The following is a 17,206-nucleotide window of genomic DNA, read 5'->3' as shown; positions in this document are numbered from 1 at the left end:
TCCATTTTTCTATCCTGCGTATCCCAAAGTGTTTTTATTTGATATTTAGATATATATTGATTCGCGAGGATCCTAAATCATCCCGATTTTTTTTTAATTGAACAGTTGCCTCTTCCATGGAACTTTATTGGCGGTACAGACAATGAGTATTGCAACAGTTTCACGCTTGGTGCTATTGTTACAAATTGCGAATCCATAGGGCTCATTGAAATTTGTGACCAATTTGATAAAAAAGCTATTCTTTAATATTAGGTATGTTGCTGATTTTGAGGTTAAACCTGTTTGTTTTTAACAAATAAGATTTGACAAATAGTTTTGCAGTGTGACTGTCAACATTTAGATTGTTGGTAGACAAGTTAATAATAACTAGATGATCCATTAACTCTTGGGTCTTTGTTTCAGAGATATTTTCTTACCAGATTCTTTCAACAATGGCAGAAGCTCTAATGTACTTGAAAAGTTCTTAAATATTCTGGGAGATATTCAGATATATCTACCTTGAAAATAGCCCATGTTGGACTGTATAGCCCAGTCAAACATTAGGAGTTGGCCATAGAAAATATTTTATGATATTTTTGTATTAGTAATAAATGTTTTATAAAATTTGCTAGATTTCAGTTCCAGAGGGGTCATGGATTTTGGATGCATTTTTTATGTTAGCCTATTTCAATTTTTGTCCTACACAAAACAAAAAATATTTTGTTTTTTAAAATATTCAAAAAAGAGAGTTTAAGTAGTATATGGATAAATAATGTAAGTCATATATATAGCAGAGGATCTGATTTAAGAATTAAAATTATCATTAAAACAATTATGCCATTGTCTAATGTAATATGTGATCCTATACAAAATGAAATAAAATTCAAAATAAATTAGTGATGGCATAAGTACATATTCAAATACAGGAATTGATATACTTTGTTTGTGGTAGCAGTGAAGTTTGAGTATAAGAGAAAATTGCTTCTATAAGGTCTTGTACTGCACCAGTGCTACAATAATATAATGGAAAAGAAGTAAGTTAAACCTATTCTTAAATATGTTATACATTCCAGTATATTGAATATTCTTTTTCCTCTTACAGGTGAATAAACCTTCATGATCAAGAAATTGTTCATTTTGTAGATTCAGTATTAATTATTGAGCTACCTTGATTCTATGGAGTAATGTTGAAATTCCGGGAAGCAATTAAGCATGGTACATCATTTACACCTATTTCTATCCACTCAAAAACACTGGTTGCAGGAAGATACAATATTTATCAAAAACTTGGATGTGGAAGTTTTGGAACAGTTTATCTGATTTCTGACAAGAAAGCAAAAGAAGAAGAACAGTTGTAAGTGTTATGTAAAATGAATTGACTTAAAACTGCTAATATACATTGTTGTTTAAATGTTTAAATATTTCCTTCTGATAAAATGGTAGAATACAGTGGAATAATATTTATTTGTAAAAACCATTTAGTCAATTTTCATTGGTATTAAGTATATGCAGCTATATAGATAAAACTGGTACTATCTTATATACATCTCGTCAAAAATAACCTAACCAGCTTCAAAATAGTTATGTCATGATAAGGACATATATGATTCCTTATTTTCCATATGTTCTTCTGTAATACATGCCTTCTATTCATATTTTATTCATTTTTAAAAGATTAAGCTTTATCTTCATTGGACTAGTGCATAGTAGCTTATGAGTTCAGTTTTCTATCTGCTAGTAAACTGAGGAGCTGCTGTAAAGTGTCTCTTTAGCAATTATTGCAGCCCCAAAGAAATTATTTCTGTCTATTTTGAAACAAACATAACAAATTTCAATTATGTATGTATAAAGTTTTCTGAGGTTATGGTGTGTATCCCAGAAGAGACCTTAAGGTTGAAGTGACTAGTGTGATAAAAATGTAAATTGCATGTGCCATAGTTACTAAAAAACAGCAGACCCCAACCTTTTGGGCACCAGGGATGGGGGTGCATGTTTTCACACATGCCTAAATCCCAAAGCATGTGCAGATGAAGCTTTGCTTGCTTGTGCTGAGCAGTTCCTAACAAGCTGTGGACTGGTACCAGTCCATGGCCAGGGGTTGGGGACCCTTGACTAAAAAATTAAACTCTACCTTAGGAATATTTAGAAAAATATATAAAAATGAACTGCTAAATCTTGTGCTTTTATCTAAATTATTATGCATGCTTCCCTTAGAATGCCACAGTTCAGCAATGATACTGTAAAGTTAGAAAAGTTTGAGAAAAATACAACAAAGTTTATTGCTAATTGGTTCAATTTCCCTATGGAGAAGAGTACAACCTCTAGAACAATTACATTTTAAAAAAGCATGCAAGAATAGAGATATTTATAAAATTAAGACATGGTTCTGCCTCCTTTCAAAAATATAGGTGCATAATGAAACTGAACAAGAGACACAGAAATCTGAGGAAAACAAATAATTCCTTAATAACATAGCCCAATATATTCATTTTCTATTGTATATTTTCATTTAAAATTTTACGGCTAGTTTTCTTCATGCATCTAAAAGAGTTAGTCTGGTTAAGGCAGGGGTGTCAAACTCAATTTCATTGAGGGCCGCATCAGCATTGCGGTTGCCTTCGGGGGGGCAGGGGTGTGTGGCCAGGGTGGGTGCAGCCTACTGGATGGGCATGGCTAGCTCTACATCGTTCACATCAAGGGTGCCTGTGGGGGCTCAGCCTCTTGGCACTGTGAGGAGAGCGCCCCACTGCCTGCCGAAACCCCTCCCGCGGAGCCCATCAAGCCGGATATGTGAAGTAGGCCAGGGCCATTTGCTGGCCACTTCCAGGCAATGGTGCATTTCTTCATTCTTCACAAAGGGTGACATCTCCCCAGCATGCACCCAGGGGGCGGGGCGACGCAGCAGGAGCTGATTCCTCACTGTTTCCAGATGGCCTTGTGGAGCCAAGACTTAATACGTTTCAGCATAGATGGCCACCACAAAATTATACATTGGCTCCTGGCCGACCTGGGCCAGGGCCAAGGCAGCAGGGGCCGTTCCCTCACTGTTTCCAGGATGGCTTCGCGGGCCACATGAAACCACTTCACAGGCCGCATCCGGCCCCCGGGCCTTGTGTTTGACATGTCTGGGTTAAGGCATCAGGCTAAAAACTGAGAAATTCTGGAGTTTTAGTACCTTCTTAGGTACAAAACCAGCTGGGTGACCATTGGCCAATCATTCTCTCTCAGCCCTAAGAAGAAGGCAATGGCAAACCAAACCTGAAAACCTTGTCAAGAAAACTCTAGATTCTAGTCCAGCAGTTGCCAAGAATCAACATTAACTTAGGCAAACACTTTTCTGCTTACAGAAACCTGCAATTTAGCACTCTACCATTTGATGGAGCCAATGGTCTGTACAATAGTAAAGCTGACATTTCTAAGGTGGCGCAGCAGTTTTTAACAACATTAGTGTTCAATCATTTTAATATTCAGATTATTCTTTATTGCAGTTGAACTAAATTACATTGGGGGGACGCAAATGATCTTTCTGCTTGAATATTGAATGCTTTGAAAAAACTTACACTAATATTTATTTTTGAATTTAAGAAAATATCATGTCATTATAGCAAAAAGTAAAGAGTAATGAACTAGGAATTGTCACATGGATTGCTGAAAACCCTGAGTTATTTCAGCTCAACATCCACTGTGTTAAAAATATTCCAATTACTGTTTTCAGGAATGTGTCCTCTTTTATGACAATCATTAAAAATATATCTGAAATTGTTTTTTCTGTATTATAATACTGATGTAGAATTTATATGGAGCTGCATGTATGCTATTTCAGCTCCTATTAAATCTCAGAACATGATGTTTTGTCTGTCTTCGTATTTCTGTACAGTAAGAAAGCATAACTTTCTGCTATTTTACTAACTCCTCAAAATTTCCAAGGTACTATTGTTGTATTACCATGATAATAAAGATTAAGATGAAAAGCTATTTTTTTTTAGAAATTTCAGTCAGATGTTAATATTTTCATGTAAAGCTTGCATAGTGGAAATTTTTTGTGTGGTGTGATTTCCCAAAATATACTGCTCTTGATAAAATTTGTTTATACTTTCTCAGAAAGCTTGTAGATTTTGTCATGGAGAGATTTTCATTAAATATATAATTTGCCAATTTGATCTATGTTCATGATTTTTAAGTAGTATATTGAAATGAACAGCTGAATAGACAGACGGACGGACGGACGGACAGACAGACAGATTTAAAAAACAACTAAAGTTATGAGACATATAGACCAATCTGGGAATTAGAAGAGGATTGCTTTTTGTTCTGTCTTGCAGTCTTTGTTTCTTTGTTGATTCTACTAGATTTCCTGCTTCTTTGTTTCCTGTGCTTACTATACTACACTACACTTTGTGTAGTACAAGAACATGAGGCTAGTTCTCACTGGCTGGTATTCTCTCCCTATTTGGTTTCAGTCAAAAAGTTGGATAATAATTTCAGTTATCTCACCTATCACCCCCATTGGAGGAAGGCAATATAGAATAAGAAAGCACTTTAGCCAACAGTTTAGACATTCTTTCTGTTTGTTTGTTTATTTTTTTTCCATCTTTATTATTAAAACAGTTCCACCGGGAATTTTTTCATAATTAATTACATAAATGATTTTAAAAATGGCTAGAAGTGTCTGCTGAATTTTATTACCAAAATATGAGGTCTCTTTTGTCTAAGATGGACAGAGTTTCTTACAGTTTATATCTTGCATACACTTTATACAGTATATGCAACTAAACATGTTTTTAAAATATTAGTTTAATATTAATTTTCAGCATCTCTGGAGTTTGCTTTTTAAGAGTTTTAGAATGTGACATTTTAGAAGATGCTTTGAATGACATAAAAAGCTTTAGAAATAAAACAAAAACAATAGAACCATCCATCAGGGCCAGATCAAACTCACATAATTGAGAATGTATCAGGAAGGAAGCTGTCTGAAGATGAAGGTTCATTCTCCAAGCTTGTGGGTTCTGAACATTTCATTACCAGGCTAGGTAACATCTTCAGCAGAGTTTAGGGGATGTCAGTGTCAGTGTTCTTTTGTTTATAAAGGCTTCATATGGTCAGTAGGTCCTGTGATGGGTCAAGGGTGGGTCATCAGTGGGAGTCTTGCGATGGGGAGGTTACATCAGGTGAGGACATTGGGAGGTGAAGTGCTGGGAGGGCTTGCGTGGGTTGGTTGAGGGTCAATGCTGTCTCTAGTTGGCTGTGCAGTTGATTTGGATTCTGAGGGGTTCCTAGGCTGGTTATAGATAAATCTGTCTGTTGATCAAATTGCTTGTGGAGTGCCAGGCTTTGATGAATTCATGAGCGTGGCGGGTGATAGCATGGCTGATGGTTTTTGTGTTGCTCCAACCAAACTGTTTGGTGCAGATGTGGGTAGGGATTAAGAATTTAGCATCATGGTGTTTGACTGTGAACTGATGTTCGTGGATCCTGGTTTTTAATTGACATGATGTTTGTCCCACGAAGAATTGGTTGCAATTGTTACAGCTGATTTTGTAGATTACGTTGTTTTTTTCATCTTTCTATATCTTGTCTTTGGTTCTGGATAATTCCTGGCGGAGTGTGGCTTTGGGTTTGTGGGCTATTCCTAGAAGTTGGAGAATTCTGGCTGTCATTTCTGACACTCCTTTTGTGTATGGTAGGGTTAATTTTTGTGTGGTGGTTGGCTGTGCTGTGTGTGGGAATATGAAGTTTTTTGGATAGCTGTTATGGAGAAAGATGTCAAGCAGCCATTTCTGTTTCACTTTTCTTAGTGTTATGGTGCTGGCCCTTCTGGAGGATCTGGCCCTTCTGGAAGGTCTGGACACAGCTTCTTTTGTGTACAGTGGGGTGGTTGCTTGTGAAGCTGAGGATCTGGTCCATGTGCATGGGTTTGCATTAGACATGGGTTTCCAGTTCTCTGTTGTATAGTCTCCTTACATCAATGTCACCTGTGAATTTGATCCCAGGGAATGTTATTGCATAGGTGGTGTGTTTGCTCAATTTGGGAGCATTTGATGATGATGAAGGTATCATCAACTTAGCACAGAGATGTCAAACTCAAGTTTCGCAGGCCAGATCTAGCCCATGATGTGTTCAGATCTGGCCCGCGGAGCTGCCTTGGAGATGGCGAAGGGCCATTCCCCCATCGCCTCAGCCCCGGCTCACCCCAGCCCAGCTGGGTGCTCCCCCTGGGGGCACCACAGGAGACGGCGAGCGCACAGAGGCTAACGGTGTCCACAACAGCTGCCATTCATTGGCCTCTTGCCCACTCATTGGCCAGGAGTGACGGCCAGCTGGATGTGAGCCCAGGGTGTCCAATAAACTCAACCCTACCTCACTGCACTACACTTGTGCAGCTTGGAGTCTGCAATCAGGCCACTCCCACCATGCCACCTGCCTCACCTTGCTCCTGCAGTGGCAAAACCACCAGCAGCAGCAGCCACATACAGCAGGAGCCCCACCACCCCGCTGCTCTCCTCCAGCCTAGGAAGCTTATGAGCCCAGAGGGGAAGCTAACATTGCAGCCCGCAAGGCGAAGCAGCCACTTCAGATTAGCGCCCGCGAGGGTCATTTCCCGCTGTCTTCCTGCAGTCACTATGAACAACCTGGCAAAGGAGAGTGAGCACAGCAGCAGCAGCCTTGAGGAGGAGGTAAGTGTGGCCAGGCACCCCCTCGGAGAAGTGGGGCTGGGCTGGCTGCACTTACCCAGCCACACCTATCCAGCCACACCTACCTAGTCACGGCGACCCAACTGTACCACCCAGCCATGCCCATCTGGCCCTTTGAGGGCAACCATAATGCTGATGCACCCCTCAGTGAAATTGAGTTTGGCACCCCTGACGTGTGTCCAGAAATTTTGATTGGGTGGTAGGTAGAGCTATGGATTCAAGTCATTGCATGACTGCTTCTGCTATTAGGCCCACTATAGGTGATCCCATCAGGGTACCTTGTAAGTGCTTATAGATTTTTCCATTGAACTTGAAGTATGTGTTGAGGCATAGGAAGCTGTCTGTATAAGTATTTCTAAATTGCATGTTAAACTAAAAATCTTTAGGTGCTGTACTCTTTACTCACAGAGTATCTGCTTTATCTCTATATTCATTTTGGTTGATCTTCTTTGCACCCAGTATTTTCTTTTAAGTTTATTCACTAGAATTGTACAATATTCCAAATTCAGTTTTACCAGCAATTTTTATTTATTTATTAAATTTATATGCTGCCCATCTCACTGTCTGAGACACTTACATATCACACATAAGACCATTTTAGCTATTTTCAATTTCCTATAAAATGATTGTGTGGAATTTGCCTTTTTCACAGCACTCACACATTGGTATAACATTTTCATTGAGTTATCCAGCATGACCCAATTATTCTATTCCAGTCCCTAACAGTTCAGATCTGTTATGCATATGAGAAGCTTGGAATTTTTGTGCCAATGTGTTTCTATTGGCACATTAATTGTTCTCTATTTTCTATTCTGAGGCCTGTTCATCCAGCTGAGAAAAATCCTTTTGAAGCTTTTTATGCATGATAATAAATGGAATTCTTAGCTAATAATTCATATTTGAGTATGGAGGGCAAATATTCCTCCATGCTTGAGTAAGACAAGAATGTATGAAGTGCTTGTTATTGTTTAATGTATTTATGGACTAAAATATAAAGAATATTTGTTGTTACATAAGCAGTGTATTGGTGGCCATGTGTTAGTTGGGGACATGAACATGTGGTGTACCTTTATATACAGATAATGCTGTATTATTGGCTGAGAAATTGATGTTTGAATACATAATGCAGTAAGGAATACTGAACTGAAAATTTGTGTTTCAGAAATTATATTTGACAAGGGAAATACCATGCATGATTGTAGGCTATGTATAAATAAAAAAGAACTAGAGCAAAATTATAAAATTGTGCCCTATGAAAGAATAATTATGAATTACTGGGTTTATGGAAAAATCTAAGGTGTGCTAGAAGGATAGTGGATAATATGCAAATACTGAAAGGAATAAACATTTGTCAAAAGAATAAAAACATCTATGTGTAGAAACATGCTTCTGTCTGTTTTGTTATATGGAAGAGAGTTGGTATGTGAAGGGAAACATAAAAGTAAGTTGAGGGCAATAGGAAACACTGACTCAAAGGCAAAAAAAAAAAAAAGACTATATTTTAGCTTTCTAAGAGGCTTCAGATGGATACCATCTCTAGACCTGGTAATTATATTGTAAATGAAAGAAATGGCTTTCTAGAATTAGGTAAATAGACACCAAGCTAAGCATAGGATTCTTTTTCCTTCTCAGGATTATGTTAATTTTCCTTCTGTGTTCATAATTTTATTGTAACTAAAAACTTTTGAAAGTATTGTTACAGAGAGAGAAAGAGAGAGAGAGATGAATTACATGGAAGAAAAATGTGGTAAAGAATATATCAGAAATTTTCAGAGCTTAAAATAATACCAGGGATAATTACCGTGGTGGGATTCAGCCAGTTCGCACCAGTTCGCACCAGTTCGGCAGAACCGGTAGCTAATTGTTGTTGCCCAGGCCCAGAATAGACTTCCGGAAGCGGCATCCACACAGAGAACTGGTTGTTCACATATTTGAATCCCACTACTGCGTAATTAGCATGGGCAAATTAAAAAACAATGACCTATCCCAGCCTTAGTCTTCTCTATATACGTATACAACAATAACCAAAGAGGGATGGAAAGTAAATAATTAAGTGATCCGCCTCTATTCTGCACCATAAGGAAACAGTCTGATGCTGGGATTGATGTATCCGATAATTATTTGACATGAATCAGAATAGAACTTTGCATATTACAATCCAGTCTTCTGGGTATGTCCAACACATTGATAGCATGCTAGTATCTGCCAGTTTTTCTAACCATTTTATTCAGACATTTGAGCACACTATGCATATAACACAATTATAATAATGAAATGGTGCTTCTATTTTCATTTTAAAACTACAAATCATATGTCACATAACCAATGAAACTTTACAACATCAGTATAGAACTGATATCAAACTAGATGGAACGATAGGAGAACAGAATGTTAAGAACAGAAACTGATAATTCTAATTCTCAAGAGAGGCAATTAGTATAAAAATATCTGTTTAACATATCAATATAATTTTCAATACTATCTTATTAGTCTTCCAGCTTCTGCTCTATGATTTCTTACCATTTTATGAAGGACAAGAAGGACAATCCACTTATGTTTAGATGGAATGTTTAGATGGAATAATTTGGTTTACAGTTCTGCTGATTTTCCATACATACTTCTTTGATCACAGCTAGCTCTAACTCTTCAGGGTTATTTATTTATAGCTTAAATTTATAAAGGCCATTCCATTCAACATAAAGAGTCTGCTTCCCAGTCCTCTCATTTTTCCCTAAAAGGCCATTTAACCAATTAGCTTATATCTGCATTTTATTGATTGTAATAGCTGAGTACCATCACTATTGAACATTAGTCAACGGGAAGACACTGCAGTCATTTCTGGATTAACAAAAGTCCCAATCAGTTGCAATAAAAGAAGCTTTGAGTTAAGCTTTACTATTCGATAAGCATGCACGACCAAGCAACAGAAGTACACAGCAGGCAGTAGAGGCTTCAACTCCATTAATATTCAAGAGGTGTTAATATGTTCTCTAGGTGGAAGGCCCATGCTGAGATGCACTAAGCACCCAGCACTGCTCCTGCATGTGGTAATTGTAGGGTGCCATCACAACTTTTGCCTCTAATGTGCATTATACCATTAATCCTGACTCATGCTAGGATTCCTTGGAAACTGTGCACTTAACTGAATAATTTATTGCATGTCTCTCAATTATTTATGCATTCTTATTACAACTGAAATGAAATCTAAAGGTAGAAGGAACTCTGTAATTTATGAATATCCAAGAGACTGTCAGTGGATTACTGCGTAGTTAAACCCTGAATCTGAAACCTGTTTGTTTCTCTGAAGATATTCCAAAAAGAAAATTCTGCTCAAACTGAATCAATTAATACAATAAAAAAAAATGGTTCCCACTGTGTGTGCTGCATTTGTTCATCTCATGCTGGTTGCCTTTTCTTAAGCACCACTGAGGTTTGAAAATAAAATTATATATAAAATATCGAAAAATGAAATGAGAAACTGGGGGCACAGGGGAGAGAATTGGGAGAGTAAAAGTCTTTTCAGATCATTGTATGTATATAATTAATCAAATATGAGAGTTCTGTTACAAAGTGTGCAAGAGAATTCTTCAAACTTCTTAGTCTCAAATGTATTATGTTTATATACTGACAAAGTGCCATGAAACATATTCTTCCTAGATCTCATGAAGACTGGGGTGCTTAAGAATGAGCCAAAAAGTATTGCCATATATTTAAAATTTGAATAACAAATGCTAAAAACACTCAATCTCTTTTTAATGCAGTCCAGGTAATAAATTCTTCTGATGTCTAACTTGATAAAATGTGTACCTTCTGTAACTTTTAAAAAGTTCAAGGGGTATTAGTGTCAGCAGAAATCTGTGCACCAGGTTCCAAATTTATAGCATCATTATGAAATTTATAGGTGGACAAGGATTTCTCCCTTTGGTTATCCAATCCAATCTACAAAATTAGAGTAAGGTAGTCCTTAACTTAGGACCAAATTGGGACCAGAATTTTTACTGCTAAGGAAAGTGGTTGTTAAATGAGTCATGTTCAACTTTCTTTTTTACCATAGTTGTCAAGTGAATCATTGGTAGTTAAGTGAATTTGGCTTTCCCGTTGCTTGTTAGAAACCAACTGGGAAGGTTGCAAATGGTGATCACATGACCCTGGGAGGCTGCAACCACTGCAAATGTATGCTGGCTATCAAGTGCCCGAATTTTGATCACATGACTATGGTCGCTGCAACTGTAATGTTGTAATACTCATAAGAGTGCCAACTGGTTTTAAGTCATCTTTTTCAATGCCATTGTAATTTAGAATAGTTGTTAAATGAATGGCTGTAAGTCAAGGACTGCCTTACTTGGCAGATAAAATGGGGAGAGACTCTGTTGATCTGTGAAGCTGAAGAAAGAGATTTCAGGTCCTGTAAGCAGTGAGTTTGAAATGCTTGAGAATAAAATTTAATGCCTTGATATATGACCATATGCGGATCTGAAGCCAGTCTAATAGTATATGAAAACTCAAAAGAAAAGCCAAATTAAATTGCAGAGATTTTGGATGGGTGTAAGGAATGAATCAATAAGGTTTTATATTTTTAGAAATTAACTCCTAACACAAAAAATCAGGGTTTATTACACTCACTAGGGATTATACATGTTATATGAAGAATAACAGAAAGAACCAAATTAACAGTTCATAAATCGGTGATCTGAGCCCTAACTTATTTTTCAGAAATACCCTTCTGAGCTCCTAGAGACAGAAAGTTGCTTTGGAATAGTCTCCCTATAAGTACATTATGTGGCCACTACTTGAAATAGGAGCATTAGTAGGATTTGCATATTGGCCCAAGCCTCATAATAAGAATTCAGACTGTATCTACATTGTTTTGTTGACAATGGATCCAGTATCCAAAGACTATTGAGCAAATAGCTGGAGGAGGAATTAATGATTAATAATAGAGAGCCAGTGTGGTCTAGTGGTTAAGGAAGTAGAATGGAACACAAGAGACTTAGCCATTAAACCACCTGAATGACCTTGGGCCAGTCACTTTCTGTCTTTGGAGGTGGAATTCAGATTCTTTTGGAAATTATTTTTGGTGACAAAATTAGGTTTTATAGGGCAGGGGTCCCCAACTCCCAGTCCGTGGACTGGTACTGGGCCGTGGCATGCCAGCACCGGTCCACACAAACAAGCAAAGCCCCATCCGTGGGATGCAGGCAGCACACAAAACTATGCCCCCTCCAGTCCACGGATAAACCTCTCTCCACGGAACCGGTCCTTGATGCCCAAAAGGTTGATGACTTCTGCTCTAGAGCACTGTCTTTATTTAGAAATATAAAAAGACCCCATTCCTGGAACATTTATGTTGAGGGAAACTGAGTCTTTCAAACACTGTTAGTGTTCATCATTATAAGACATTATTCAAAAGATTTCCAGGTTGTTTAACTCAAATTTTAGTCTTTTTAAAATTCCAGGCTATAATCATGCTGTATGATACAATGCTATTATGGATTGTGCTGTAGTGTTGTATTCTCCAGGAAATGACTGCTAACAATAGCATGTAAAAGATGGTAAAATAGTAGATCAGAAAGAGACTGTAGTCATATTTATGCTTTTACATCAATGTGCCATTGTCTAAGACATCTAGGTTTTAATTTTCACTATTTATAGTTTTAAGATAAATTACAATTGCTACATTTAGTTTCCAAAGTCTTATACTAGTAACATTAAGTTTTATATTCCTGTGTTCTACACTTAAACCATTTCTGTTCAGTAATAGTTGTTTTAGTTATCTGATACATTTATTAATATTTAAAATATTTTATATATGATATTGCCTCTTCAATATTCTATAAAATATTAATTAAGTGTGATTATGATGGTAATAATTTTGTTAATTTTTGCATGTTATAGTCTAGAATCTAGATTGATACTATTACTGGTTGAAAATTTTAACAATTTTACATTATCTTATGCTGATGTATGGCCTAAATAAGGAGATGATGATGATGGTGGTTGTTGTGGTGGTGGTGATGATGGAGAAAATCATAGAGGAGCAGGAGGAGGAGGTGGAGGAAGTGATTTTTCCTTTTGGTTAATTCTAATAAAAGTATCAAACTATGGCTTTTGATTAACTAATGTGACAGATCCTCCATTTATTTCTGTTACAAATTAAAGCAGGGGTGTGAAACTGCTGGCCTGCATGGTGAAACCACATCCGCCCCATTGCCAACAATGGAAAAAAGTCGCAATATGTCGCGACAGGTCACGTGACGTTGCAAGTTTGACACCCCCTGAATTAAAGGGTCTGATATTTAAATAAATAAATGTTGAACAGAAAAGCAATAGATTATAGGTAACAGATCAGAACACTAGATGGCAGTAAAGCAACATTAGTGTGACTTTCAATAATTGTGATTGTATTCTGTGTCCTCAAGTGTTTATAATATTTTTGTTTCCTTTGGAATTTCTGTACTTTAATTAAGCTATAAATATTTACATTTCAGTTTAGAGAAGGAAAGAGTTTTAAAAGTATAAACAAATTATTATAATTTTCTTTGGAAAAAAAATACAAGTTATAATTGTATTTGTAAGAATACTTTTTAACCATTCATTCCTGTTCAAATAAGTCAGTGTCTAATCCTTTTGCTGCTGTGCACCTAGCCCTTTCTTGTCTAAGATTATTTTCATGTTTCTAAATGAGAGCTTCCAACTTTTTGAAAAGTTTAAACACTCCATTTAAATGAAGTTTAACAATTACTTGGTAATCTTATAACTAAGAGGAGTGGCTCCATTTTCTAAATGTGCAAAGTAGCTTCCTGCCCATATTGGAGTGTCCTTATTTTCTACAACAATACCAAGACTGGAATTTTGAGAGAATCTTACTAAAGAGTTCCAACATTGAAGAATTATCTTTCTGTATGCCCTTTTAGATATTACATATTTGACAGTCACAGTTCATTGCAGAAATAATGGTAAGGCAAAATAATAATAATAATAATAATAATAATAATAATAATAATAATAATAATAATAATAATAATAATAATAATAATCAAAAATTGCATAATACATACACCATATACTTTTAAAACTTTATGTAGTTTCTTGAATTTAATTTTGGAGCAGTAGAAGTGGATAATTACATTTTATCCTACTTCAAAATGTATTTGATGAAGCATACATTTTGAAATCCTACTCAGAATAAATAAAATAATATTTTCTGTTTTAGTATTTATGGCTGCACTACATTTTGCTTCATAGTAGATATATTAATCTGCTATATAAAAATATGCTTTTTACATGTAATAAAAAATAAGGTTCTATTTACAAGAAATTAGTGGTGAAAATATATTTTTCTTGATGAAATATTATGGCTATATTAAAATCAGCATCCCTCTCACCAAGAACCCAAAAAATGACTACAGCAATTTCTGAGCTTCGAATATTAATAAGTAAACATTTGGTTTATAGATATTAAAACATCTTTGAATATATAAAAGTGTTGTCCTATGATACATTTTAAAAATATTTTTCCTATCACTTATATAGATTTTTCATTAGAAATAGTTCTTCAATAGTTCTTAGACACTTTTAAATATGTAGATTGTTCTGTAAACTTCTTATTTTATGACTCATAAAATAAGCTTTATGGACTTTATTTTCAATTAATTTGAAAGAAATGTGTTATTTTTTGTGTGAATTCAGTCTAAGTATTTATTGGATTTCATTTGTTATAAAAATATATTGAGCAGACATGATGGCATAATTTTTCATATCTATACCATGTTAGAGAAATATTTTAAATTTGAATGGAAATATAGATATGTTGAACAGCAGAGTTGACATGAATTTTAGTGTAAAGGAAAAACAATGAAATAACTCTGGGAGAATTGGAAAATTATCAGATGATAGGTGCAAATGGCTACAGCTGCAATAATGTGAAAATATGGATATAGTTGCTTATGCAGCATACTTAAGATGTATATGAAGGCTGCATTTTGTGTATGTATCAATTTACAGAAAACACATGATAAAGATTACCATTGTAATTATTTTGCACAAATATGGAGTTGAAGGTTTGTTGCTGAATGCAACAAAAGGAATGGGCAATGGGTTTAAAGAATGTGAAAAAACAAATTGAGTAATCTGTTAATTATTTCAACATTAAGCAAAGAGCAAAACAAGACTGTGTGATAACCCTTTGGGTTTTTTTTAAAGACATACATGTATATATAAGGAATGTTTGTGATGATATGAAAAATAGGCAGATGGAATATTGGGCCTGGGAATATTTAGATCTGAAGTGGGAAAATTGTTTCAAAATCATCATGGATGTATTTACTATGTTTGTCAATGGCATCTTAAAGAAGCTTCATATTTTCCTGGTCTCGTATGATAGCTTTAGAGTACCCAGAAAATGCACTTTGAGATGAGGAGGTATTAAGAAATAGCAACAGGATGCTACAATGTGTTCTTTGTCAGTTTCAAATCAAAATACTTGCCCATCCAGAATGCACAGAATGTGTTTTTTTGTGTGGAGTATTTTGTGTGCCATGTTTCTGAATAAGAATCTGGCTGATTTCCAGATGTTCTGAACTATTCTGGTTTTAGAGAACTCGTGTGGAAGTGAAACAGCAGATCTTTGACTTAGACCTGCAAAAACCCAATATTCTATTGCTTTGAGTTACTTAGACAATGTTTTTTGGGGAGGATATTCAGAGGATAAACATCAATTTTAAAAAAGCATAATACAAAAATCTATTAAAACCATAAATGTTAAAAACACAACAAATATTTCACTTCCTGAACACTTTGGGGTATGTCTTGCAGATTTTTCACTGCTGTTCACCAAGATAACCTGTAATTTAACCTATCACATTTCTAGAAATCACTTGTTTTTACAAATGGCAATCAAAGTTAGTATCACTTGCTTTTTAAGCATAATTGTTAAATTTAATAATAAACTAAAATAATTAAGGTTTTGAAAAGAGAGCCATGCAAATAAGATAAATGTACATCACAACAAAGAGATTATAAGAGGTATTTTTATATAGGGATCATAAAAATCTATCTATCTATCTATCTATCTATCTATCTATCTATCTATCTATCTATCTATCTATCTATCTGTCTGTCTGTCTGTCTGTCTGTCTGTCTGTCTACCTACCTACCTACCTACCTACCTACCTACCTACCTATCATATTTAGCACCTGCCTATTTCCCTTGCAAAGGGACTCCAGACACTGTACAAATAAAATGTTAAAAGCATAAAAACAGTATATGAAATTTTCAAAAGACAAGCAATGTTAAAAATTAAAGACAGGGGGAGGACTTTCAGGGTACTACTTAGCTCCATGGCTGAGTGCTCCTCTGTGTGCCCCAAGCAAGGCTGTAGATCAATGTTTTTACACCTTTCCAGAAGACCATTAGATAATTTTCATTACATAAATATTGCTTCTAAAAGAAAATTCATAAATGTTGGGATTTCAAATGTCTAAATGCAATTCCTATTCAGTAGTGATGCAGTGGCAATATGAATTCACTGAATCACTTATTGTCATGTTCCTTTGGCAAATAGCTTTATGGATGATCTGACTCTATTTCAGAGGTTTAAACTAAAAATTGAAATTTTGTTTGTGGAATGGAATGTAATTGTAATATGCAATCAACAAGGTTTCTTAATCAAAACAAAAACTTGATTCTATCTATCATTTCCACACTACGCCCTGTAAATCTGTTTTCTTTTGATTAAGAAAACAGTCATTACAATAAACAGAATTCATCATTTTCCACCATTGCTTTTCCATACACATACAATACTTGTTTGTTAATATATCAGATATTTTGATTTACTGCATGTGCTCTCAAACACCTCCTAATGATTAATCTCCTCACTCAAGGAAGGCCAACTGCAAACCATTTTTAAATGGACTTTCTGTGTTTACATTTGATTTGAATCAAATTTACATTTGACTTGACAGTTAATTTAGTATTTCTACAGTGTTCAGCACTTGAATATTAAAATAATCCTGCCAAGTAATATGTCATTGTTCTTGGCTTTTGCAGTATTAGCATAACTCCATGTCTGTTAGACTACCCAATGCAAGAGAAAAATACAGGGATTTAGAAAATTTTCAAAATTTTTAAAAATTGTCATCCATTCTTTTAAGAGACCCATGTGCTAGAACTGATTGTTGTTGGGGTTTTTTTGTTTTTTGTTTTGTTTTGTTTTGGTCTTTCTCATGAAACGTAATGGGAGAAGATAAAAAGCTCATTTAGTTTATGATTTTGTTGCTTATTGTCTCCAAGCAGATATTTGTGGGAAGATAAGAACTCTCTCATTTGCCACTTCTTGGTTATTGGTAATTAGCAGTGTTACCTCTGATATTAAAGATAAAGATCATCTTAAGCAATGCCATTGTTAACTTCCTCACTGTTGCCTAATCCCTTTTAAAATTATTTTTTTTTCCAATAAAATTTTTTATTATTTTCATCATAAAGAGAAAACATACAAATATAACACAAATATAATATAGAACCCGCATCCCCC

At 35.3% G+C, this 17,206-nt stretch overlaps 1 protein-coding gene across 1 annotated transcript in view; it reads left to right on the top strand.

The window, feature by feature from the left end:
• Positions 1-1,089: 1,089 nt before the first annotated feature.
• Positions 1,090-17,206, top strand: part of NEK11 (NIMA related kinase 11) — an 87,490-nt gene continuing 71,373 nt past the window's right edge. The window contains exon 1 of the mRNA XM_015814356.1: positions 1,090-1,333. Coding sequence (XP_015669842.1) covers positions 1,164-1,333 — 170 coding nt within the window. The 5' untranslated portion in view covers positions 1,090-1,163. The remainder of the gene's footprint in view (positions 1,334-17,206) is intronic.

Source organism: Protobothrops mucrosquamatus, unplaced genomic scaffold (assembly GCF_001527695.2).
Source record: "Protobothrops mucrosquamatus isolate PMUCROS unplaced genomic scaffold, P.Mucros_1.0 scaffold243, whole genome shotgun sequence".
Lineage (NCBI taxonomy): Eukaryota > Metazoa > Chordata > Lepidosauria > Squamata > Viperidae > Protobothrops > Protobothrops mucrosquamatus.
This window is presented reverse-complemented; position numbering and strand designations above follow the sequence as displayed.